We start from the raw sequence: 26,431 nt of genomic DNA on the forward strand, positions 1-26,431 counted from the left end.
AAAGAAATTTTAACACTAACATGAATTACAATATGTTACGAGAAAACAGTATCAGAATCACCAGGATCCATGGAATCGTTCCAGAGTGATTACCTCATAAAGGAACAGTGGTCAGAATTGTAAAAATTGGCCCGTCACTAACGTGCAAACCATCCTTGGGGGTTAAGGGTTTAACACTGAAGTTGCAATGCCAAGCAGGACAAGTCATAAGGTCATGCAAATCGAGGAAATAGCTGGTGTCGCTAGATATCTGCAAACTATCACACTTTCAAAGAACCTAGCGCCAATTTGTGGCATATAAGAGGGGCATATGAGCCAGACTGGAAGTAGTGTTTTTACCCACATAAAATCTCAATTATCTGATAAAGTCTTGTGGGATGACTGGGTGATACCTCATGATAATTGATGTTCCAGTTATCAACACTTGCAAACTGAGAGGGACAGAAATAGTGAAAGGAGAGACCTTGGTTTATCACCCCGGCAGATCAGAATCCACTTAAGCACTGTTCAATGTTGCATGACCCAGTAGTTGGGAGAACAACCATAAACTGAAATGACAGCAACAGTTTCAAAGAGGCAAAGCTCTACATGGACGGATCGTCAGATTAGAAAAATGGAGCCATTCTATTCTACAAAGGGAAGCTGGATGTAACATATCAAGCCTGAGGCCGGGATCACACTACCGTGTGTGATGCGAGAAACTCGCACGAGTCTCTCGCATCAACACCCGGCACTGCCACCGGCACTCCGGACCGGAGCTGCGGCAGTATAGAAATACATGCAGCCGCAGCTCCGGCCCTGAGTGCCGGCAGCAATGTCGTGTGTTGATGCGAGAGACTCGTGCGAGTTTCTCGCATCACACTTGGTAGTGTGATCCCTGCCTAAGTTGTAAAACAGCGTCTACTTAAATCATCAGAAGGCATTTGCAGGACATTAATCTCTCAAAGGCCATTATGGCTCATAGCAATATCGCAATGAAGCTAGATTGATGACAGCCAGTGATCCACGCCATGAAGAGACCTTCACGAGAGAACAAAAGTCCTATTTCTGAGATTACGGTGTGGGATGGCATAATGTACTGTAGCCCCATATTCCTCTATTCAGGTACACCAAGAACTCAAAGTTACATCGATTTAATTGTGGAACCTGTCGTAAGGTTATTTCTCCAGTCTGAAAAGCTGTTTTACAACACAAAGTCGGACAATATGTTGTTCATGCTATTGTGAGCAGCCTGAGTAGACGAACGTACTACCATGGCCTGCAGTGTGATCAACAATTGCAAAGTGAGCTTAATGATTTCAGTGACCATGTGCATTCAGCATGGCAGAAGATTCCTTAGCATACTATCAATGAGGTTATTAATGGTTTTCTAAAGAATGTAAGTGCATTTTTGCATGTGGCATTCATATTTAACACTGAATAAATTGAGATGCTTTGAAAATGTTGTTTAGATTTTCTCATTTACATATTATTAACATGTTTATTAGTCTTGTGATTTCCATAATCCCACATCTTTCTTGTTGGTGTTGCAATTGCAATGTTGAGGGATGTAATTTACGTTTATCTAAAATTCCCTCTTGTTCCCCAGATAGCTTTACTTCTGGTTTTAATTTCAGTTTACGACTGAGACTCTGTTATGCATGCTGGGAGTTTCAAATGGAATGTCATCAATGACGGTCACTACAGGGACTGGTTCTGGTGCTTTATTCGACCCGCCTTCCTCCTAATATGATCTCTCAAGAAAACAGAGCCCTTTTCTTTTATTCAATATGAAACCATGGATTTTACACCACATATTCAGTAAAGTACTCTGTTTTCTGTGGTCGTGTATTCCTCCTGGAATCTGAGACATCATGTATTCGGAACACAATTGGAAGACAAATACGATGAACAGAACTGCAAGCGTGGATGGAGGAACTATAGGGAATTTTAAAGAAAACTAAATTGTAAAAATGATTGCCTTGACCAGATCGGAACTTAGACAAGGTTTTTGTTTTATATCAGACAAACCTTCTTGTAGAGATAAATAAGTATAGAAATTATTCAAGATAAAGATTATTAAATTATTATTTATATAACTTTCTATTATACTGTACTTATTATTTTAATTCCTTACCATTTTCAAGATATTATTTGATCTGCGTTCTATACTGTTATTAACAGCAAAGCTCAGCTACAAGGTAATTTCCATTTTAATAGATGGATATTGTCAGATATGGCTTGTAAAATAAAATTTGTAATTTATTACTGACTGTATAACATTTTTTAGTTGCTCTTGATTAGTTTTTGAGTAAGATTAATGTTTATTGACAGCTTGTTGCTTAGGATACGATCAACTCTGCTTGTACAAACAAAAATTTTGCAAATGACTACTTAATAAAATTTGTAGTCGCTGAGGTATTAAAACTTTTCTATTGTTTTTAACTTGTTGCCTAGGAGACTAACCACCTCTGCTTTCTAGCTTGTCTGCATTATGCTAAAGCTGGCTGGATTATGAGGTATCAGCGTGCTCTTGTGATCCTCGATAGCTTCAAATCAATGCTTACCAGCTCAACAGAAAAGAGCTTGAAAGCACGACGCAAGTTTTATGTTGCTGCAGTGGTTGGTCTCCAAAGCAAAGATCCATTTATAAACATGGGACTCCTTAAAGAACCACTTCAGAGTTTTTTTCATTGAGCTAGAGTGGTGCTTTAAAGGTAAGTCCCCTGCCCCCTGTCTGATACTCACTTTCCGTCATTTTCATCTATTTTCACCACCGCTCCGGTCTGTCTCCAGTGAAAAGTGACCTGGCTGCAGCTTTAGTTCATGGAACTGCATAGAGGTCAATTTTGAATGCAAGTCTATGAGAGCATCATTCTGGCTCTAAGACTTGTATTGAGAGCTTGAGGCGTAGCTTTTTACTTCCGGCCAGACAGAAGTTACTGTCACAAGATGGGGTTGCGTGACATCAAAAAAAGGTGAAGACCCAGGAGGGTGAGTATGTGATCGGGGGCAGGGGACTTACATTTAAAGCACCACTCCAGCACTGAAAAGTTAAAAAACGCTGTAGTGGTGCTTTAAGGAAAGCGACAGGACTTCAGATTTATGCATCTGCAGACTGATACAGTACATCTGAACAAAAGACTGCAGCTACGCTTTGTGACTGCCAAATTGTGACAGTTTGTGCAACATCACTATCTCTCCTGCTTGTGGGCAGTCCCCAGACGGCATGTCTGCGATTTGCATACTTTCCATCAAACACCAATAGACTCCTGAGATTTTTTTTTAATTCTTTTGTATTGCAAGAACCTAGATGAGAATAGTTGGCATGTGACCACTAGTAAGCAAATTGAATACTGGCAAGTGAAATATAGTGGCATCGTAACAGTGTGTACATTGCACACAGTCACAACTTGGCAATCTGTGGTTTCATAAAGTAACTGCAGACTTCTCTTCTTTGGCATAATTAAAATCGTCAGCTCACCTTTCAAAAAATAAGTTCTCACACAGCTCCATTGACCGAAAAATGAAAAGATTACAGGTCTCGGAAAATAATGATACTGTTAAATAAATTTCTGATTTTTTTTTCACCACTAAAATAATAAAATAACTGGACATTTTGGATATTGCCGTAGTCGTACTGACTTCAACAATCATGATGCCAAGTCTATTTTAACACGCAGTGTATGCAGTAAAGTAATTCACAAAAAATAATTTTGTGCATTTTATGTGCTATTTCACAGCACTTTGGAATTTTTTTCCCTTTCCCAAGTACAAAATGTGGTAAAATGAATAGTGTCATTCAAAAGTACAACTCATCCTGCAAAAAAAACAAGCCTTCATACACCTATGTGGACAGAAAAATAAAAAAAGTTATGGCTCTTAGAAGAAGGGGAGGAAAAAAATAAAACACAAAAGAGGAAATTGGACAAGTGGGGAAGGGGTTAAAGAATACAGTTTATATGGCAAAAAATATTTGCAATTTTTCTATGCAAATGTGACTCCTCTCTAAACTTAGGGTACCGTTACACTTAGCAATGCACCAGCGATCCCGACCACGATAAGACCCGGTCAGAATCGCTGGTGCATCGCTAAGTGGTCGCTAGTGAGCTGCCAAACAGGAAGATCTCACCAGCGACATTGCAGCGGTCGGGGGTCGCTACCTACCTGTCAGACGAGGAGATCCTGACGTCCTCCCGCCCGGCTCCACGCGTCGCTCGTCGGTGACACAGGAAGCCCAGCAGGAAGCGCCTGACGAGAAATGGTCCAGGATGTTCAGCGATAATCAGCGGGGGAGCCGGTCGGAGGTAAGTATCACATGTAGTGATATCTCTAGCAATATCGCTGCTACGTCACAAAACCAGTGACGTTACAGCGATATTGCTAGCGATATCGCTATGTGTAACGGGCCCTTTATCCTGCATCGTATTGTTTATCTTTGTGGTTTCAGTATGAGTCTAAACCAAATGACTGAAAGAGGAATTAAGCTCATATTTCTCTAAAATGGGAATTAAAACGTTACACATGGCAAAATATCCAAAATATGGCAATATAATACAGTTTGCTCTAATATTTGAATGGTAACTAAAATAATTATCATACACCATGTCCTTGAGGGGATCTGTCTTTGGATTCATGCCATTGCAGCCAGGTATGTTTTACTTTGTTTTCCCTGAAAGCAGCATTTCATAATTTGCCGATATCTCTAACTGGGTTCTCCTCACCCTGCTCCAGTTGACTGACAGGTCTTACCCATGTTTGTACATAAAGAGAGACCTGTCAATCAACTGGGGAGAAGTGGCAAGAAGTCGGCTCCGGGCGTCATCGGACAAGCTTTGTTCAATGAAAAGTCTGTTTTCAGTCATAAAACTTAGATTATATTACATTATGTTACATTTAAAATCTAGTTCCAGCTAAATTTGGAAATCAAATCCTCGGGACACTTCAGTGAAAAATCACAATCGCTTACGGCAACATAATTACCTCTTCACAAACTTTGTCCCAGTTCATGCGCAAAACGTAGACCACGAAAAACGAGGCTTGTAAAAATACAGGGAATATCAATCCGGACCATAGGCCTTCAAAAAAGCAAACATGATTTAAGTATCCTAACGGAAGTTTTCTTTAGTAAATAGCTATACAGTTCTGTACAAAGGTTTAGGCAGTTGTGGAAAGAATGCCGTAAGAATGCTTTAAAAAACAAAAGTGTTAATAGATTATTTTTATCAAATAACAAAATGCAAAGTGATGGAATGAACTAGAGCTCTAAATTGAATCAATATTTGGGGTGTCATTTCTTTGCCTTCAAAACAGCATCAGGACTTCTAGATGCAAAAAACTTTCGGTATCCTCATGTAATTACACACTGACTTGATGATGTTGAGACTAGGCTCTGTGGCGCCCATATAATCACTTTAAGAACTTGTGACAGTCACAACACATGCATGGAGAGCCTGTGTGTTGTGACTGTCACACAGCTGTGACACATGCAGCTGGGGCGCCTAACAGCTGATCATCGGAAGTGCTCCAGGTATCCGAGTTCCCGATGCAGCTTCTTCGGTAAGCACTATAACTTGCCGAATAAGGAGGGAGCCGACGACGTTCTCATCATTAATAATAAGGATGCATCAAGTTAGAAAGGGGATATAGGGTAAAAAATGCTCAATCTTCCAAACTGGCAATAGGCAGGAGTATACAGCGATTTATATAAAACAGTGAAGACAAGAATAATATTAGTCATACCAATCTGCCACTTTAGCACAGTATATTATCTGCACCATCAGCACCGTATAGTAGCATTCCTATAGCGATATGTTCTTATTAATTATCAACATTGAGAGACTAAAAAGTCTTGTTGTCATATTGAAAGTGATCATTGTGGTACCAACAAATTCTATCACCTTAGTCATTAATATCATTAATATAAAAGTGTTTCACCAAGGATTTAATGAAAAGTGACAACATAAATACAGTTTGCTTAACCACTCGACGTGTTTCCCTTATACAATGTTACAGTAATCAGGAGTGAAGCAATAGTATTGTATAGAGAGAGACTACTTAGCTGTAAGTTGTGAACCAGTGAGACATGATAAACATGCAAGTCCAGAGCACTTGATGATCAGTTTATCCTGATGGTATGCCATGCCCAAATGATACATAACATACCTTCTCCCTATATAGCTCATGTAATGAATTATCTCATTCATCTGTCCGGCGTGAGTCATCGTATTAAAAACAAACAGATCGCCCAATGTCCTATGTTCTTCTTCGGCGTGCGTGTCAATTGTTACATCTTTAGCCCACCTTCAATGGAAAGAGCAGGGTATACAGAACATTCGGCACCAGTGCGCATTGTTCAACATGAGGCACTTGCTGCTAATTCCTTGTGTAACGCACCTGAGCACTTCCTGTTATGGGTGCTGATGAGCGCTATGTGTGCATTTCCGGTTGAGTTTCCTGGAACGAATTTGACATGCACGCTGGAGAAAAACATGGGACATTGGGCGATCTCTTTGCTTTTAACACAATAACTCACGCTGGACAGGTGAATGAAATAACTAACTTGTATCTGCAGCACTGACAGGTTGTCAGGTAAAGCATGTTCCCACTCAGGTCCGTGACCTGTTGATGCAAATATAGGGAATTCCACTGTTGCTGGTAGTACAAAGGCTCTGGAAAAGCTAAATATACCTCGTCCCCAAAAAGAAATTCAGCAAATTCTGTGCTCCCAAACATAAATGCCCCCCTGCCTTCTGAGCCCCAGTGTGCCTAAACGTGTTTGACATTTCTGCAGTGATGAGATCCCGTCTAATTTATGGGTGCATGAGCTGGGTACAATGTACGAGCACTACAACATACTCGTCACTACAAGGTACTGGTCACTAGAACGGCAGTTTGCAATTTTCACTCAGCAACATGCACTGCTACTTGTTTCTGGAAAACACCCTTGAAATCAAAATGTTCACAACACCTGTAGAAAAATTCCCAAAGGGGCATAATTTCCAAAATGGGATCACTTGAAGGAGGATTCTGCTCTTCCAATACTTATGGACTCAATATGTGGAGTCAGCAAACTATTATAGAAAATTCCGCACTCCAGGATGCCTCCTTTACATCTGTACTGCTTAGCCATATGGCGAAACTCGGGAGGGACGGAGTGCTATTTGCCAACAGCGCTGCGTCCCTCCAGAGTCTCGTCATATGGCTAAGAAGTACTGTACAGCCACATATGAGGCATTTCTACATTCAACAGAAATTGTGGGACAAAATATAGTGGCATTTTCACCCATTTCCACTTGTGAAAATGTAAAATCTTGGGCTAAAACAAAATTTAGGTGTTAAAAATGTAATTATTTTTTTTCTTCATTGCCTAGTGGTATAAAATTCTGTCACTCGATTGTGGTGTCAATATGATTACTGCACCCCTAGATGAATTCATTGAGAGGTGTTGTTTGTAAAATGGGATCTCTTATGGGGGTGTTATGCTTCTTCCCTTCTGAGCTTTGCACTGTGCCTCAATAGAAGTTTTCGACCCCATTTTAACGTACTCAGGAGAAAATGCACAACAAATTTTGTGGTTCATTTTCTCCTGCTATCCTGGTGAAAAAAAAGGGGCTAAAATATTTTTTTTGGTGGGAAAAAAATTGATTTTTTTTTTTTTATTTTAATGGCTCTATGTTATAAACTTCTGTGAAGCAGCTGGGGGTTCAAAGTGCTTACCACACATCTAGATAAGTTCCCTGAGGGGTATAGTTTCCAAAATGGTGCCACTTGTGGGGGGGTGGGTGGATTCCACTTTATAGACTCATCAGGGGCTCTCCAAACAAGACACGACACCTGTGGACCATTCCATCAAAGTCAGTGTTCCAAAACATCACTTCTTCATTTATGAGTAGAAAGTAGATTTCTCCCTCATATGGGGTATCGGCGTACTTAGGATTGCATAACAAATTGTATGGTGCAATTTATCCTCTTACCATTGTGAAAATAAAAAAATTGGGGCTATAATAACATCTTTGTGGGGGGAAAAAAAAAAAATCGTTTATTTTCACAGCTCAACCTTATAAACTACTGTGAAGCACATGTGGGTTCAAAGCGCTCACCACACATCTAAACACATTCTTTGCGGGGTTTAGTCTCCAAAATTATTTAAATTGGGGGGGGGGGTTCCACTGTTTACGCACATCAAGGGGTCTCCAAAAGCGACATGGCGTCCGCTAACAATTCCAGCCAATTTTGCATTCAAAAAGTCAAACGGTACTCTTTCCCCTCCATGTGCCCAAACAGTAGTTTTTTCCCCCACATATTAAGTATCGGCGTACTCAGGAGAAATTTAACAATTTAAGGGGTTCATTTTTTCCTATTATCCTTGTAAAAATAAAAAAATTGGGGCTAAAAGAACATTTTGTGGAAAAATATGTGATTTTTTTTGTTTTCACGGCTCAATGTTATAAATTTCTTTGAAGTAACTGGGGGGTTCAAAGTGCTCACCACACATCTAGATACATTCCTTGATGGGTCTAGTTTCCAAAATGGCAACACTTGTGGGAGGATTCCACTGTTTAGGCACATCATTAACTCTCCAAACGCGACATGGTATCCACTCTCGATTACAGCCAATTTTGCGTTCAAAAAGTCAGTGCTCCTTCCCTTCCGAGCCCTGCCGTGTACCCAAACAGTAGTTTTCCCCCACATAAGTGGTATCAGCGGGCTCACTAGATATTGCACAACAAATTTTGGGGTCCATTTTCTCTTGTTACCCTTGTGAAATCAAGGTGTTTCCCATTTTTTGGAAACTAAATCCCTCAATGAATGTATCTAGACATTCTTTTCTCTTACGTATCGGTGGCTGACACTGCACGCTACTGAAGACCAAGGGATACTCAATGCTCTCTGTGAGGAACAGTCCCAGTGAGTATTCCAGCAGCTGCCGTTTGGCTTGCAAGAAGCGTATGACGTCCCTGCCATGCGCTGCTCACAAGCATTTAGCAGCTGATGGCAATGGAGCAGGACGCTGCGAGGGAGCGGAGGAAGGTAAGTGTAATGATGTTTTTTTTTAATCTTTTCTGATGGGGTCATGCATACAAGGACTGGGATGGGGCCAGTCATACCAGGATAAGGATGGGGATATGCATACCAGGACTGAGATGGGGCCAATCATACCAGGATAAGGTTGGGACAATGCATACCAGGATAGGGATGGGGCCATGCATACCAAGACAGGTATGGGGCCAATCATACCAAGTTACGGATGAGGTCCTGCATACCAGGATAGGGATGGGACCATGCATACTAGGACAAGATGAGGACCTTGCATACCAGTTAAGAGATGAGGGTGATCATTCCTGCAAGGATAAGGATGAGGAGGCATGCATACCAGGATGGGGGATGAGGGACATACATATCAGGGTAGGAATAAGGAGGCCATGCATACCAACATAGGGATGAGGGAGCCATGCGTACCAGGATAGGGATGAGGGGCCATGTGTATCAGGATGGGGATGAGGGGATCATATTTAGCAGGATAGGGGATATTAAGTACAGAACTGACCACAGTTTTTGCTTTAGTTTTTTTTTCCTAATTTCCTCCTCTAAAACCTAAGTGCGTCTTATGGTCCAGTGAGTCTTATAGTCTGAAAAATACGGTACTTTCTGTTACGGTTTTTGGGAGGTAGAATAAACAAAACCCAGCAATTCAGGATTTTTTTTATGCTGTTCTGTGTGTGGTAAAATTGGTAAGGCAGCTTTATTCTTTGAATCTGCACGATTACAGTGATACAACATTTATAATTTTTTTATGTTTTTGCGCTTATATATAGTAAAAACTATTTTATAGAAAAAAATATTATTTTTGCATATCTTTATTCTGAGAGCTATTACTTTTATTTTTTACGCTGATGGAGTTGTATGGCAGCTTGTTTTTTGCAGGACAAGATGACATTTTCAGCTATACCATTTTTATTTACATTCGTATTTTTATCACATTTTATTCCACTTTTTGTTCAGCAGTATGATGATAAAGCATCGTTTTTTGTCTCTATTTTTTATAGTGTTCATTGAAGGGGTTAACTAGTGTGACATCTTTATAGGCTGGGTCAATGAGGCGATACCAAATATATATACTTTTTTTGTTAATTGTTTTCATAACAATATTTATTTATGGGAACAATATATTTTATTATTATTTTGTGCTTTTTTTTTAAATATTTTTACAACTTTTTTAAAATTTTTTACTTAGTCTCACTATATGACTTTGATTTTCAGCAGCCTGATCGCAACTATAAAGCATGGCGATGCACGTGCTTTTCTATGCTTTATAACTTGTGATGAACGAGTATACTCGTGATTTCCCGAGTATGCTCGGGTGTTCTCCAAATATTTGGATGTGCTTGGAGATTTAGTTTCTGTAGCAGTAGCTGCATGATGTCATGGTTAGGACATGGTTAATGTCCTGTTCTGACAGGGTTAACATTGCCGGTGTCATGGTTAGGACATGGTTAATGTCCTGTTCTGACAGGGTTAACATTGCCGGCCTCTCTTTGGATCTGGGAGGGGTATTTATGCTCACTCCATACTGGCATTCTCTGTCAGTTATACTGCTATTCTGGTGTGTCTGACCCCTGGTGTGCGTGTACTCTGCATTGTTTGTTTGCTTCCCGTGTATGACCCGGCTTGTTCCTTCACTCTGTACTCAGTCTCTCGTTTTTGGTACCATTGTCTTTTCTGGTTCTGACCTCCTGGCTTGGCTATTGTTACTCCGTTACAGTTTACCCCTATTGTACCGTCTAATACCTGTTCTGGTTTTCTGATCTATTGCTACGTCCTGACTATTCTTTCTGTCTAGCCCTTTGGTACTGTCCTGCTATCTCGTGCTTTGACCCGGCCTGATCTGGTATCTGTCTCTGTTCCTTGGTAACATTGTCCTGTAGTTACCCTTCTAGGAGTTTCCCTGCAGCTCCTAGCTCTGTGGCGCTTAGGCCACACCCCCAGCAGTCACGTGATTCAGGTCCTGGAGCATGCATTGTCACCACTGCTGCTCGCTCCGCAGGTATCTTTGTGCACAGTCTTTGTACTCAGGACACGCACCCTGGCTCAGTGAGCAAGTGCAGTGCGGTGTTCCTGACACATGATTTGCGGCTGCTAGCCAGCTTGAATACATGTGCCTGTTTGTTAAGAAATCCCTACATGTATTCAGGCTGACTAGGAGCCGCAAATCAGGCAGCTACTGCTACAGAAACTAAATCTCCGCGCACATCCAAATACTCAGAGATCACCCGAGCATGCTTGGGAAATCTCGAGTAACGAGTATACTCGCTCAGCACCATTTATAACCTGTCAGTGCTGCGGACACAAGTAAGTTAAATCATGCACTGCGCATGATCTAACTAACTTGCTAGAGTCTGGTGACGACATCGGGTCACATGGCAACGATCGGACCACTGTGATGACATGGCGGGGCGCCTTCTAAATGCTGCAATTGATATCGATCTCAGTATTTATGGGGTTAAAGTGCTGGGAGCGGTGTGGGGACTGCTCCTGGCAGTAAGTGCCGGGTGTCAGCTGTCAGAATTGATTAAGATATGGCAGCTTCTGTGTGCGCAAAATCGCCTGAATATATCCATACGTCCAAGGTTGGTAAGTACATACCGACCTTGACTTATGGATACGTCTAAGGTCGTGAAGGGGTTAATTTTTTTCTGTATGATTGGGGTTGTATTGCTGAGAAATAAATTCGGAGCTAAGAATTAATCCTGTTTTGAAGGCAAGGGATGGTCACACCAAATATTGATTTAATACCTGTTTTGTTCATTCACTTTACAATTCTGTTAATTGATAAAAGAAACCTATTATTGCTTTTATTTTTTAATCATTCTAAATTTGCAGCATTTTTTCTTACCTGCCTACAATTTTTGCCCAGCAATGATTATATTCATTTATCTTTTAGTCATATGTTTCTAAGGTTACTGAAGTACAACTATAAGAATTTCATCAATTTTTATTTATACTTTTATTGACCAATACATCAAGTTTATGTAAAAAATAAATGTTTACAGAGTTGACCCTTATTTTTAAAATCTTCTGCAATTTGACCTAGCATGTTAGATATCAGTTTATGGGCCAAATCCTGGTTGATGACAACCCTTTTGGTACGCCCAACCGTGGCGCAAGTGGATTTGAGGTCACACTGTGACACAGGGTCAGGCCTGCCCAGAAGGGGCGTAGCCAAGTGGCTACCCGGTGTTCACTGGAGCTCCTGATGGTGGAGATAGACTGGGCTGTAGGTACCACTCGTGAGCAGAGCCTGGTATTGCAGCTGCTGATACTGATTAGGTCTAGGGCAATGTTCAGACACACCGGCCTAGAGTACTGGAATAGGGACGTACCGGGGGATAACGTTCATGCATTGGTCGCACTGGGACCAGAGAACATCGGGAAAAGGACTGGCCGCACCAGGACCAAGGGACAATGTTCAAGAACTGGCTGGTCGGGATCAAGGGATGAGGTTCAGGATCTAGTCGGTCCGGGACCATGGGACAAGGTTCAGCCACTGGTTGCTCGGGGACCAAGGGACGAGGTTCAGGCACTGGCCGCTCCAGGACCTGGGGACCAGGATACAGGACTGGCCACACCGGGACCAGGGGACTACGGATACAGGACTGGCCACACCGGGAATAGGGTACTACGGATACAGGCCTGGCCACACCGGGACCAGCGGAAAATGTTCAGGCTCACTAGCAGTACACCTTACTGATTAATGATTTTACACATTGCTTGGCAACTCCCTAGGGGAGAGGGAGTCTTTTATACAAGATACCTACCAGCTATTTGCTGGGAGCAATCTTGCAGGTGTACTACTTATGCTAAATGCCTCTCAGCTACAAGTTGAGGTCATTTAGCAAAATGCACGCTCCTCCTTTAAGAGCAGAGGAGCAAGCTTGTGCACTAGGCGTGCCGCCAAGAGGTGCAGCACGCACACAAAAGAAGGAAATAGGAGGGCTATGTAGGGGAACACGTCAGGGACCAGGGCAGTGAGTAAGCCAGCGTTCCGGCATGGAGAGAGAAGGGGACATCATACAGAGGGGCCAGCAGCCGCGCTACACCATTCCTGCCTACTCAGTGTTTGTTACAGAAATAACAAACCACGGTTTACACAACTTTCCGGGGTCCACCGCCGCTCCTATTGTCTGGTATTGCTAAAGAGCTGACGTCACGTCAATCAGTGAGCTCAGTGGCTCTACTTATGCAGAAGGAATGGCCCTCTCAGAGTGCTGAGCTCACCCACTCCCTGACACGCCGTTAACTTCACATCTGCAATACAGCCAATACCAGACATCGGGAGCAGCTAAAGAGACTCTGCATTGTACCCAACATAGTAATTAAAGCTTGTTTATTTCTAACAAACTGCACATGGGGAACAAGTTTTTTTGAAAAGGGACAACCACTTTAAGTCTAATATATGGTATGTTATTATTACTACTGTTTATTACCATAACATTTTTCAGTGTTGTTCTTTCCTTTTTCACATAATTCATAGCTCTTTTCAACTCTACCAACAGCATTTACCGATTCTGCAAATCACTTTACAATACAATAATAGTACTACTTACCTATCACTCCAAGCTTCACTGCAAACATCAGTGAAATTCCTATGGGCAAACCCAGAAGATAATAGCCAACAGCATTTGTAATTGCCCCAATCTTCTGTTTTCCAGTTCCTCTAAGTATTCCAGCACAAGTGCCCTAATATAATAAGAGACGTAAAAAATAATAACATGCACTGCCAATCACAAACAAACACGGCATATACTGTACATATGACATGGATTCTCAGGTACTTACAGCTACAGCGTCACAAAGGTGAAACGGTGCAAAAATGAGCATGAGATGAGAAACCAGAACAACAATCTCCCTATAGAAAAAATAGTGAAACGTCAATATCTACAAATTGATGTGCAACACTTAAAAGTAAAAAAATAAGATATGAAATAAGACACTAAAACTGGTGCAAAAATATCAAAAATATATATAAAAATACAAATCCATAAATATATATATATATATATATATATATATATACATACATACACACACATATATATGGTAATTAATGCATAGACTATTCAAAGTTGTAAGGAGATTACAGCAATACTCTTGATTTTCACAGATCACATTAGTCCCACGCAGGTCATCTACATAAGGATATCATGCTTCTTATGTATCAAAGTTCTTATACAAAAGGTACATATATGTGTGTGGCTGTTTGTGCTGTCAGTAGTAGTGCAGAGCACCGTCGCAGTCCCACTGCAGAGTTTATCTTATTGTCGGGACTGCTGCTGCGCGGTATAGCTAAGCTGATAGTGTTCGATGTTATTTTAACATAGAGTCATCATTCACCACACCCTTGAATACCAAAAACAAGCGACGATGGATAGCAATGCCTAAGCGATAGATTTAGTTTCGACACAGCCTGGGTCTTTTTCAAACATCGCTATTAACAGTTATGCCAGGTATATGAAATAATTGATTATTGTGTGCTGACCCCCTAGTGTCCCTTCCCAAAGGGGAAGGGTGACATAAGGCTGGGCGCCAGGAGGATCAGGTGTAAAGCGCAATATGCATTGTCTGAAATGGTATGACAGCGGATATTGCGCTTTACACCTGATCCCCCTTGTGGTCAGCACACAATAACCAATCATTCCATTTACCTGGCATAACTGGATATAGCAACGTCTGAAAATGACTCAGTTTGGGTAAAAATGTAACCTATTGCTTACCCATTGCTCTATGTATCATCGCTTGGTGTTGATATTCAACGGTGTGGTGGATGATCACTCCATGTTAAAACAAAACTTAACACTACTGCAATCCTCTGAGAGTGCGGCTGATTATCTTATACGTGATTTTTGTGTGGTCAGGAGGTGAAACATCCCTTTTAGACTTTTTCAACTCCTTCACCCCCCAAGGCTGTTTGGACCTTCATGACCAGGCCCAATTTTACAATTCTGACCACTGTCACTTTATGAGGTAATAACATTTGAATGCTTCAACGGATCCCACGAATTCTGAGTTTCTTTTTTCATGACATATTGTACTTCATGTTAGTGGTAACATTTCTTCAATAAGACTTGCGTTTATTTGTGAAAAAAACAGAAATTTGCAAAAACTCAGCAGTTTTTAAACTTTTAATTCTTATGCGGTTAAATCAGAGAGATACATCACATAAAATAGTCAATATATAACATTTACCACATGTCTACTTTATAGCAGAAAACATTTTGAAACTACATTTTTTTTTTGGTATGAAGTTGTAAGGGTTAACAGTTGACCAGCAATTTCTCATTTATCCAACAAAATTTACAAAACCATTTTTCAAAGTCACTGATCTCTAGTTCTAATTTCTATGCAATCAGGTATATTGCCCCTTAGGGAAAATGAGTAGTCATTGGGGTAAGTGAAAACTATTTAGCACGATGTCTGTAGGTTTCCTAAAAGTGTGAGTGCATAGGTTCCCATTGTTCACATATAGCGGTAAATCTATAAAGTCAATGTTATCCCTGCTGTGTGTGGATGTAAAATGTAAATAAAAGTCATTTTTATTGATTTCTTTAACCCCTTTACAGCCTTGGACGTATCCGTATGTCCAGGTCGCCTCGTACTTAACGAACTTGGACGTACGGAAACTTCATATCTTTAATGTGGCACCATGACTGCAGTCATGGTGATCGCATTAAAATTCTGCCACCATCTTACCTCAGGCCACATGGAGTCATCGTCCCAGGGGTGGCAATGCTCCGCCGCAACTACGATAGCTGAGCAGCCAGTTGCAGAGTTTCTCAGTGTTTCAGGCAATCATATTGCACCAACCTAACCAGTGGAGCTCTAATTGGTGCGATCAATAATGACATCAGTTGCTGAGCGTTGATCAGGGACACAAATCACTGATCAACGTCCATGCTTGCTGTTTTCCAGGACTTTTTTTTGGCCTTGTCCATTTTTCTACCCCCATTTGTACCGATTCCTTGCGTTCGTCCTGCAGCCACCGAGCGTTGATCAGTGACACAAATCACTGATCCGCACTCGTGCTTGCTGTTTTCCACCAACTATTTTTTTTCTCCCCCCTGACTTTTTTATCATCTTTTTGCACCACATCCGTGTGTACGTCCCGATGAACATCACTGACAGGCCTCCAGTTTCTTTTTTGGCAACAAAAGAAATCTAGTTAAAAAATCATTTAGATTAGTTGATAGGATTAGATTAGGGACTGTAAAATTATATTGTAGTAACGGTCATCAACTACAGTATTTTTTACTGAATTGGGTTAGTGTCAGATAATAAAGAGTAAAATCATTCTCTGAGTTAGTGTTAGCACGGAAAAAAGAATCATCTCTGTGTCTTCATGTGATAAGAGAATAAAAAAAGAATTTAGATTAGTGACAGATTAATATACTGTAGCAATCGTCGTCTACTACAGTATTTTTTACTAAATTGAGTTAGTGTCAGTGCTGAAAAAAAATCCCAGTACTACTACTGATAGCACATACAAGTATGCACATACAGTTGTGGCCAAAAGTATTGACACCCCTGCAATTCTGTCAGATAATACTCAGTTTCTTCCTGAAAATGATTACAAACACAAATTCTTTGGTATTGTTATCTTCATTCAATTGAAAAAACACAAAAAGAATTGTCCTAAAGCCAAATTGGATATAATTCCACACCAAACATAAAAAAGAGGGTGGACAAAAGTATTGGCACTGTTCGAAAAATCATGTGATGCTTCTCTAATTTGTGCAATTAACAGCGCCTGTAACTTACCTGTGGCACCTAACAGGTGTTGGCAATAACTAAATCACACTTGCACCAAAATGTAACACGTTGCATTCGGCGTCGGTCGCCGCACCGTCAAAACTACGCATGCGGAGGCATCCGCATATATCAGCATGGCCTACGTACCCAATGCTAAAGATAGGGTACGCAGGCCGCATGCCGTTTGAGGCGGAACTGAACGGAGGAGGCGCAGCAGGGGGCGGAGCTTCACGGAGGAAGTCCGCATCCCTCTGTCCGCAGCTCCTCCATATGCTAGTGTGAAACTCGCCTAAGACATTTAAAGAAACCAACTTTCATGACATTTGCATTGCAACAAATATTCACCATATGTATTTGCAGAATTTATATTCTTGCTGCTGCATTCATTGACTTCCCCTGTCCTTGCACAAACTCTTTGGACTCCATCCATATCAGTCCCTCTCTCCACTCCTCTCATATGTACAGCACTCACACTCTTTTCATAATCCTAAGATGCACCAATCCATTCACTCCCACCATACAACACAAGAAATGCTCTCACAAATCACTTAACCACCTACTTACTCTCTCTGTCCTCCTTCTCCTAGTCGCAGAAGACATCTCTCCCAACCTCAGTCCTTCTTGTTAAATATTACACTCAGAAACCCTGTGAATCTCATTAATATTCCCTGCATGCCTTCTGTCTCTTTTAACTGTGTACTCTGGAATTCAAACTCAGCGTGTAAAAAACTCTTCTACATCCATGACTTTTTCCTCTCAAATTACCTTTACCTTTTGACTCTTACTGAAACCTGAATCCAGCAGTCGGACACTACCGCCGCTGCTGCTCTTTTGAATACATTTTTCATATATCCCCAGACCTGAGAACAGGTGGAGGTGTTGGTCTGCTCTCATCAACCAAATGTACTTTTCAGGTTATTCTCCCTTCTCTTGAAGCCCACACTGTCAGACTCTACCAGTCCTTTTCCCTTATAGAGGCGGTTGTGTATCACCCTCCGGACCCCTCCCTTCAGTTCTTGGATCACTTTCTATCCTGTCACAACCGCAGATCATCACGGGGGGACTTTACCATCCTCATTGGTGATCCCCTATCCCCATCTGCCTCTCACCTTTTATCTCTGACCTCCTCCTTCGGCTTTTCACAGCTTACGAACTCTCCTACACATGAACCTCTTTCAACACCCTCATTACCTCACTGTCCAATAATTCCAAGTGTCTCTTTGACACTTTTCATTCCCTTCCCAGTCCAAGAGCACAGGCCTTAACAACCGACCTCAGCACTGGCGATCTAGCCAATAATTAAAAAATTTTTTTTACCATATCTGACAAGAAATTTTCTCCTAACCCCTTAATACCATGCACTGTCCTCCCTCTCCCACTGAATCTAGCTCACACTCTGTCTTTGAACCAATAACGTAAGAAGTGCTCAGGCTCCTTGCATCTTCTCACCCTACTACTTGCACCAGGTTACCTATTCCTTCTCATCTCATCGAGTTCATTTCCCCAGCTGTCACCACTCACTTAAAATATTTTACCTCTCTTTCATCTGATATAGTTCCCTCCTCATTTAACATGACAGTATATATCCATTACTTAAAAAAACATCCCTTGACCAAAACAATACTGCTAACTACAGACCTAACTTGGAGATGGAAGTGGATAAGAAACCTGAGCTGCTGAGGATCCAAAATACAATAGGAGACCAGATGTGGTATGGATGTGGTTCTATTTGTCAACGCATTTTGAGGTGATCATACCTCTTCATCAGGACAAACCACAATGATCTTTACAAAATTTTCCTCAAAACCAGGACCCTCATATCATCTGTTCACACACCCAACATGCACTTAATAGCGATACACATACTGATTGATGACCGGTTCATGCAGCGTTACGTTAACACCCTATTATATTAATATCTGGACCATACAATACAAGCAATTGTTACCATCCACCTTTTGTGTCTCCCCTATTTCCTCATAGATTGTAAGCTTGCGAGCAGGACCCTCACTTCGCCAGGTATCTGTTGATTTATGTGATTATTGTTGTTCTGTAAGGTCTTATTGTCTGTACATGTCTCCTCTAAAATGTAAAGTGTTGCGGAATATGTTGGCTATATAGAAATTAAATTATTATACTTCTCATAACCACAATATCGCAAAATATATATACCAGTCAAACATTTGGACGCTCCTTTATGGTTTTGCTTTCTTGAGTCTGACTCTACAATGTGCACAATGGATGCTACACTCATCTTCGGGCGTTTTTTCAGACAAACAGAAATTGTGATAGCTTAGGCCTCTTTCACACATCAGTTTTCTGCCATCAGTCACAATCCGTCAAAGTGTGAAAAAAACGGATCCCGTGAAGATTGCAAAAAACTGATGCACCGAATCTGTTTTTTTGATGGATCTGTCGAAGCAGGAGCTGTAGGAATTTAAAGAGAGAGAGAGAATTTTTTTGTGCCAGAATGGAAAATGGGGTTATATTAAAGGCAGAAAAATTCTTACGGGCATGCTCAGTTTTAAAAGACGGAATCCGTAGCTGGATTCCTTTTTTTGACGGACAGCGACGGATCCTGCACCCATAGGCTTCCATTATAGCCAACGACAGATGGCGCTGGATCCATCACTGTCCGACTTTCCGACGTACACAAAAAAAACGTTACTTTGTCTGTTGTCTCCAGACGACGGACAAAGATTTAACGACGGATCCGTCATATGACGGATGAAATGTGTGGCCATCCATCACAATCCGTCGCTAATACAAGTCTATGAGAAAAAAAACGGATCCAGCACAATCATTTGCTGGATGTTTTTTTCACAAAAGGACAGATTGTGACTGATGGCAAAAAACTGATGTGTGAAAGAGGCCTTAGGCTACTTTCACACTTGCGTTTTTTTGCTGCGCATTTTTTGCACACAGAAACGCATGAAAAAAACGCATGTGTTTGTGTGTGCTTTTTTGCGGGTTTTGGTGCGTTTTTTTGCGCATACGTGCGCATTACAATGCGCACGTATGCACACCCATAGACTATAATGGGTGTTTTGCTGTTAAAAAACACATTTTGTGCGCCCGAGCACACACTACAAAAAAACGCATGCATTTTTTTCCGCTAAAAAACAGCGCAAAAAAACGCAAGTGTGAAACCAGCCTTAGCAGCCTAATACGGCAGGAAACCATCCTACTGGTTGCAGTTTTGTAGTGTTTTTGCCTTAGGCCGGGGTCACACTAAGCGACGCAAAATACGGTCAGTATTTTACATGCGTAATACGGATGAATGGCCCCTAAACAGTGCTCCGTATGTCATCCGCAATCAAGGAGTGGTCGAGTATTTTGCGCATGAAAGCATCCGTATGTAATCCGTATGGCGAGATTTTCTCGCAGGCTTGCAAAATGGACATATAATGGAGCCCTATGACAGGGTTTCTAACAGAAACCAAAGATTAGATATAGACACATAGAATGCATATATATATATTTATATATGTATTCTACAGTCATGGCCAAAAGTATTGACAACCCTGCAATTCTGTCAGATAATACTCAGTTTCTTCCTGAAAATGATTGCAAACACAAATTCTTTGGTATTATTATCTTCATTTAATTTGTCTTAAATGAAAAAACACAAAAAGAATTGTCCTAAAGCCAAATTGGATATAATTCCACACCAAACATAAAAAAGAGGGTGGACAAAAGTATTAGCACTGTTCGAAAAATCATGTGATGCTTCTCTAATTTGTGTAATTAACAGCACCTATAACTTACCTGTGGCACCTAACAGGTGTTGGCAATAACTAAATCACACTTGCAACCAGTTGACATGGATTAAAGTTGACTCAACCTCTGTCCTGTGTCCTTGTGTGTACCACATTGATCATGGAGAAAAGAAAGAAGACCAAAGAACTGTCTGAGGACTTGAGAAACCAAATTGTGAGGAAGCATGAGCAATCTCAAGACTACAAGTCCATCTCCAAAGACCTGAATGTTCCTGTGTCTACCGTGCACAGTGTCATCAAGAAGTGTAAAGCCCATGGCACTGTGGCTAACCTCCCTAGATGTGGACGGAAAAGAAAAATTCACAAGAGATTTCAACGCAAGATTGTGCGGATGTTGGATAAAGAACCTCGATTAACATCCAAACAAGTTCAATCTGCCCTGCAGTCCGAGGGTACAACAGTGTCAACCCGTACTATCCGTCGGCGTCTGAATGAAAAGGGACTGTATGGTAGGAGACCCAGGAAGACCCCACTTCTTACCCCGAGACATAAAAAAGCCAGGCTGGAGTTTGCCAAAACTTACCTGAAAAAGCCTAAAACATTTTGGAAGAATGTTCTCTGGTCAGATGAGACAAAAGTAGAGCTTTTAGGGCAAAAGCATCAACATAGAGTTTACAGGAGAAAAAAGAGGCATTCAAAGAAAAGTACACGGTCCCTACTGTCAAACATGGCGGAGGTTCCCTGATGTTTTGGGGTTGCTTTGCTGCCTCTGGCACTGGACTGCTTGACCGTGTGCATGGCATTATGAAGTCAGAAGACTACCAACAAATTTTGCAGCATAATTTAGGGCCCAGTGTGAGAAAGCTGGGTCTACCTCAGAGGTCATGGGTCTTCCAGCAGGACAATAACACAAAACACACTTCAAAAAGCACTAGAAAATGGTTTGAGAGAAAGCACTGGAGACTTCTAAGGTGGCCAGCAGTGAGTCCAGACCTGAATCCCATAGAACACCTGTGGAGAGATCTAAAAATGGCAGTTTGGAGAAGGCACCCTTCAAATATCAGGGACCTGGAGTAGTTTGCCAAAGAAGAATGGTCTAAAATTCCAGCAGAGCATTGTAAGAAACTCATTGATGGTTACCGGAAGTGGTTGGTCGCAGTTATTTTGGCTAAAGGTTGTGCAACCAAGTATTAGGCTGAGGGTGCCAATACTTTTGTCCGGCCCATTTTTGGAGTCTTGTGTGAAATGATCAATGTTTTGCTTTTTGCTTCATTCTCTTTTGTGTTTTTTCATTTAAGACAAATTAAATGAAGATAATAATACCAAAGAATTTGTGTTTGCAATCATTTTCAGGAAGAAACTGAGTATTATCTGACATAATTGCAGGGGTGTCAATACTTTTGGCCATGACTGTATGTGTATATATCTATTATTTTGTTTCTTTATTAAAACTGTCAGTGTGAGTTTACTGTATAGCGCACTGAATTGCCGGCTTTGCTAAAAGACACCTGGTGCGTATTTCTCGCAAGTCACATGTGTGGTCCGTGTGTAATCCGTATTTTTTGCGCACCCATAGACTTGCATTGGCGTACTACGGCCGTAGTACGCTGACAATCGCAACATGCTGCGATTGGCACGGACCGTAGAATACGGATGAGAAATATACGGCTGGTGCGAGGGACCCCATAGAGAATCATTGGTCCGTGTCTAATGCGTGCTTTTAGCGCCTCTCTCTCGGCCGTATTCCTCGCCAGTGTGACCCCGGCCTTAGTCTTTCTCACTTGACTTAAAGGTGTGGTCCAAAGACAAAGTCATTTTTTTCTAAACTCTCTATTTGATGCCATAATCTAAGCTATTTTCGTATATACTTGCTTTAATAATTCCCTACTGTTCCCTAACTATAATCCAAGTGTCATCAGGTGGCAGAGACTATGGTCAATGCAGCAGCCACTGCCCGTTCCCTGAAATGAAGCTTCATCAGTGCAGTGCCTCACCCCCAAATACACCCTCGCTCCATTCAGAATCACGCACACTGTTGACAGAGTAGATGAATAGTAATAAACCGGCAGCAGAGACCAGTGATGTCACCTACAGGCACAGTGCTAATCTCCAGCATCGCTGGGTATTCTGACACTGCTATGCTGCCACATTATCGCACAGGGAACAGGGGAGACCGTGCACTGGTGGGGGAGACACCAACACGATAGAAACACCATTGAGTCCAGCCCCTGAAATGTGCATCACTGATTAAACTTTGTTTCAGGGAGGGGGCAGGGGCTGCAGCAGTGACCATAGCCTCTGCCCCCTGATGACACCTTATTTGAGTATCCCAGCATGCACTAGGACACTCAACAAATCGTCAGCACACAGGAAGCACGGGACAAAAAATACAATAGCTGTTAGGGTGCCGTTACACTAAGCGACGCACCAGCGATCCCAACAAAGATACGACCTGGTAAGGATCGCTGGTGCGTCGCTAAATGATCGCCAGTAAGCTGTCCAACAGTCAGATCTACTCCACAACGCAGCAACGATCTCTTCGGTCGTTGGGACCTTGTCACACAGCAGCGATTCTGATGACTCCCGCCTGCGTCCATGATTTCTGAGTCGCTAACGAGGTCGCTCATCGGTGTCAAACACAGCAATGCGCGCTGGCCAGCAGGACACCAGCGATCAAAAAATGGCCACGGACATTCGAGCACGATCAGCGACATCGCAGCGGGGGCATGGTCGCTGCTAAGCATCACACGTAACGAGATCCCTGGCGAGGTCACTGTTGCTTAGTGTGAAGTACCCCTTAGGCTACTTTCATACATCTGTCGGATAGAGTCCGGCGGCGTGCGGCGAAAAGCTGGATAGCCGTATCCGGCTTGAAACGGAGACATCGGAAGGGCATGCGGCGCGATTTACGGCGGCTGACATGGCTTTGAAAAGAAGAAGCCGCTGCAGAACTGGGGAGGAAACAGAAGGTACGGACGAGAGAGAGAGATCCGGGCATGCACTGAGGGCAAAAACCTGAATGCGGTGGCTGGATCAGGAAGGAACCTGATCCGGTGGCCGGATTTCATCATTGACTTTCATTCACCCACAGAGCCGGGAGCGCCGCAACCACGCATGTCCGGTTTTTTGAGCCGGACAAAAAAACGTTGCAGCTTGCGTTCTGTCCGGCCGCCGGAAACAAGTTTTCAGCCAGATCCGGTAAAAACCGGAACAAACGGAAGCACATGCGGCGCGATCCGGCGCATGTGATAATCAGAAAAAATCGCATCCGGCAGAACAAAAAAATGGATCCGTTTTTGGACACACATGCCGGATCACGCCTGACGGCAAAAACCGGATGTGTGAAACAGGCCTTAGTATAGTTAGGGAGGGGTAGGGAATTTTTAAAGCAAGTATATTAGAAAATAGCTTAGGTTATGTCATGAAATAGACATAGGGAGTTGGGATTTAGGAGAAAAATAACTTTGTCTTCGGACCACCCCTTTATCAGTGTTTTCACATACTGTACTGCAATGCATTTTTCCAAAACTGCCTCTTTTCTGCATCTTACATTTTTCATTGTTTTATTATTATTTACTTTTGTATTTGGTGAGGGGCAGATAGATTTTTATCTTTCAAAATCATTGTAAATGTACAGTTAATAAAGCAATCACTGTATCCAACAAAAATATCAATCTAAAATAGGAAAGGATTTAATTTTATAAATATTAATTTACCAACCTGTCTGTAGTAAACACATACGCAATCACATCTTTAAGCCCAGCCATCAAACTACTAGTCAGGACAGCACAAAACACTAAAAGAAAAAAAGTAAAATATTAATATATAAGATAAATCTATAAAAATCTGAATGGATAGTAAATTACACCTAAAACTCTGCAAGGCATAATTGCATTTTTCACCAGTTTTCTCAATTTGCAGGCTCAATCTCTCATTTTCAGTTATCCTTGAGCTATTGAGTGAAGACAAGCTGCTTTGATGTCACTGAAACAAAATGGATTCCTGCTCTCCTGTAATACACCCTCAGAGGTAGCAGCCTGAAGGAGACTATACAACAGTACTGAGCAGTCTAGCCTTGAGTCCAGCTCTGAGGCAAGATAACACATATGCCAGAAAAGCAGCACTGACTGTTTGTGTCTCTCACTCTTGATTACTCCCCCTTCCCTTCACGCTAGACATCGGTAGGCATGATCCCTCATTTAGCTGGCAGAAGTGACTCAAAAGTTGAGAGAAGAAGCATAAATCTCTGATAACATATATTACAAAGTTTCATATATTTGTTTATTTTATTGATTCAAGCAGTCTATTAAAATGAAAGTGACAACTTAAAGGGAACTTTTCATTGCGCATTCTTTTTACATAGGAGAGAGAGTAGTGGTATGATTGTATAGGTGCTTGTCCTTTCAAAAAAATGAAAGATATGAGAAGTGCCTATTATGAGAAATCTATCATAGAAGTTATATGCAAATCAGGCTAAAAATGGAGTAGGGTCATGTCAATTCATTTATAAGAAGCAGTCCTTGTACACGGAAACACCCCTAGAACACTCTCAGCATTTTCATTCATTTGGCTTCCACACTGGATTTCTCACAACTCATCGAATCTCTAAAAAAGTACAAAAAAGGTATCACTTTTATTGAAGGAAAAAATTACCAAAACTGCCTCTTTTCTGCATCTTACATTTTTCATTGTTTTATTTACTTTTGCATTTGGTGAGGGGCAGATAGATTTTTATCTTTCAAAATCATTGTAAATGTACAGTTAATAAAGCAATCACTGTATACCACTACCACCATTTGAAAAAAAATTGTTGACAGATTCCTATTAAAGATACAGGATAAAAGTGTGGCACTACAGCACCGCCAACCTCTTCACTCCACCCTCTTCTTCTAGTTAATTTTTTTTTTACATTTTTTATTCTACAAATAATTCACACCTGTTCTTTTCAGAGCATACTGGAGCTACTATATGAATATACTTCAGAAATTTGTAGATCACACCAAGGGAATGAACAGAGCATAATCCAAAGAATTCAAACTTTATTTAAACACCTATTACATATAGAGGATTGATTAAAAAGGGCTGCTAGACACCAAATTGCAGAGCCGAAGTTACCATATGGAGTGCAAAAGATGAGCACATATATTCAACAAGCAAGTCAGTGCTGCCGTTACAGTTAATCTACGTAAACATTGCAAAGAATAAAGTGCAGTAGTATATATCCCACAAATATGATCAATGATATAAATAAAAGTGACAGCGCATATGATCAATAATGAAAATGAAAGTGACAATGCATAGAAAGAACTGGTTGAACAAAAGTGCAATGTGTATACACTTTAATTCAAAAAGGCAGTGCACATAATGGGACCAAAGATGGTAAACAAATACTTAAAAATTATGGAGACACAAGAGAAAATCGATAGATTAACTATTGTAAAACATGAGTAAACTGCTGTAAAAAGTGCTTGCAGATTGATCACAAGAGATAGTACAGACTAATGAATCAGTGGTGGTATTTATTTTTTTATTTATTTTACTCATTTATATAGCGCCATTAATTCCACAGCGCTTTACAGACATTATCAGCACTGTCCCCTTTGGGGCTCACAATCTAGAATCCCTATCAGTATGTCTTTGGAATGTGGGAGGAAACCGGACTACCCCCGTGCAAATACAGGGAGTTCTATACAAACTCATTGCAGATGTTGTTCTTGGTGGATTTTGAACCCAGGACTCCTGCGCTGCAAGGCTGCAGTGCTAACCACTGAGCCACCATACTGCTCATACAAAATATCTATCCACAAAGAAGGCACATGATGTAAAATATAGACTTACTGCAGTGAAGTAGAGGTAACCTACTTCACTGAAGCCATTACTCCAAAAGAAACATAAAAAAGCCAGATTAATGTTTGCAAATGCACAAA

General features: G+C 41.3%; 1 protein-coding gene across 1 annotated transcript in view; it reads right to left on the reverse strand.

The window, feature by feature from the left end:
- Positions 1 to 26,431, reverse strand: part of LOC141088462 (multidrug and toxin extrusion protein 2-like) — a 219,633-nt gene that overhangs the window by 19,046 nt on the left and 174,156 nt on the right. The window contains exons 12-15 of the mRNA XM_073574554.1: positions 24,225 to 24,300; positions 13,819 to 13,888; positions 13,587 to 13,719; positions 4,963 to 5,057 (exon numbers count right to left, since the gene is read on the reverse strand). Coding sequence (XP_073430655.1) covers positions 4,963 to 5,057; positions 13,587 to 13,719; positions 13,819 to 13,888; positions 24,225 to 24,300 — 374 coding nt within the window. The remainder of the gene's footprint in view (positions 1 to 4,962; positions 5,058 to 13,586; positions 13,720 to 13,818; positions 13,889 to 24,224; positions 24,301 to 26,431) is intronic.

This window comes from Dendrobates tinctorius, unplaced genomic scaffold (assembly GCF_039654945.1).
Source record: "Dendrobates tinctorius isolate UK_male_01 unplaced genomic scaffold, ASM3965494v1 ptg000007l, whole genome shotgun sequence".
In the NCBI taxonomy this organism is placed as follows: Eukaryota; Metazoa; Chordata; class Amphibia; order Anura; family Dendrobatidae; genus Dendrobates; species Dendrobates tinctorius.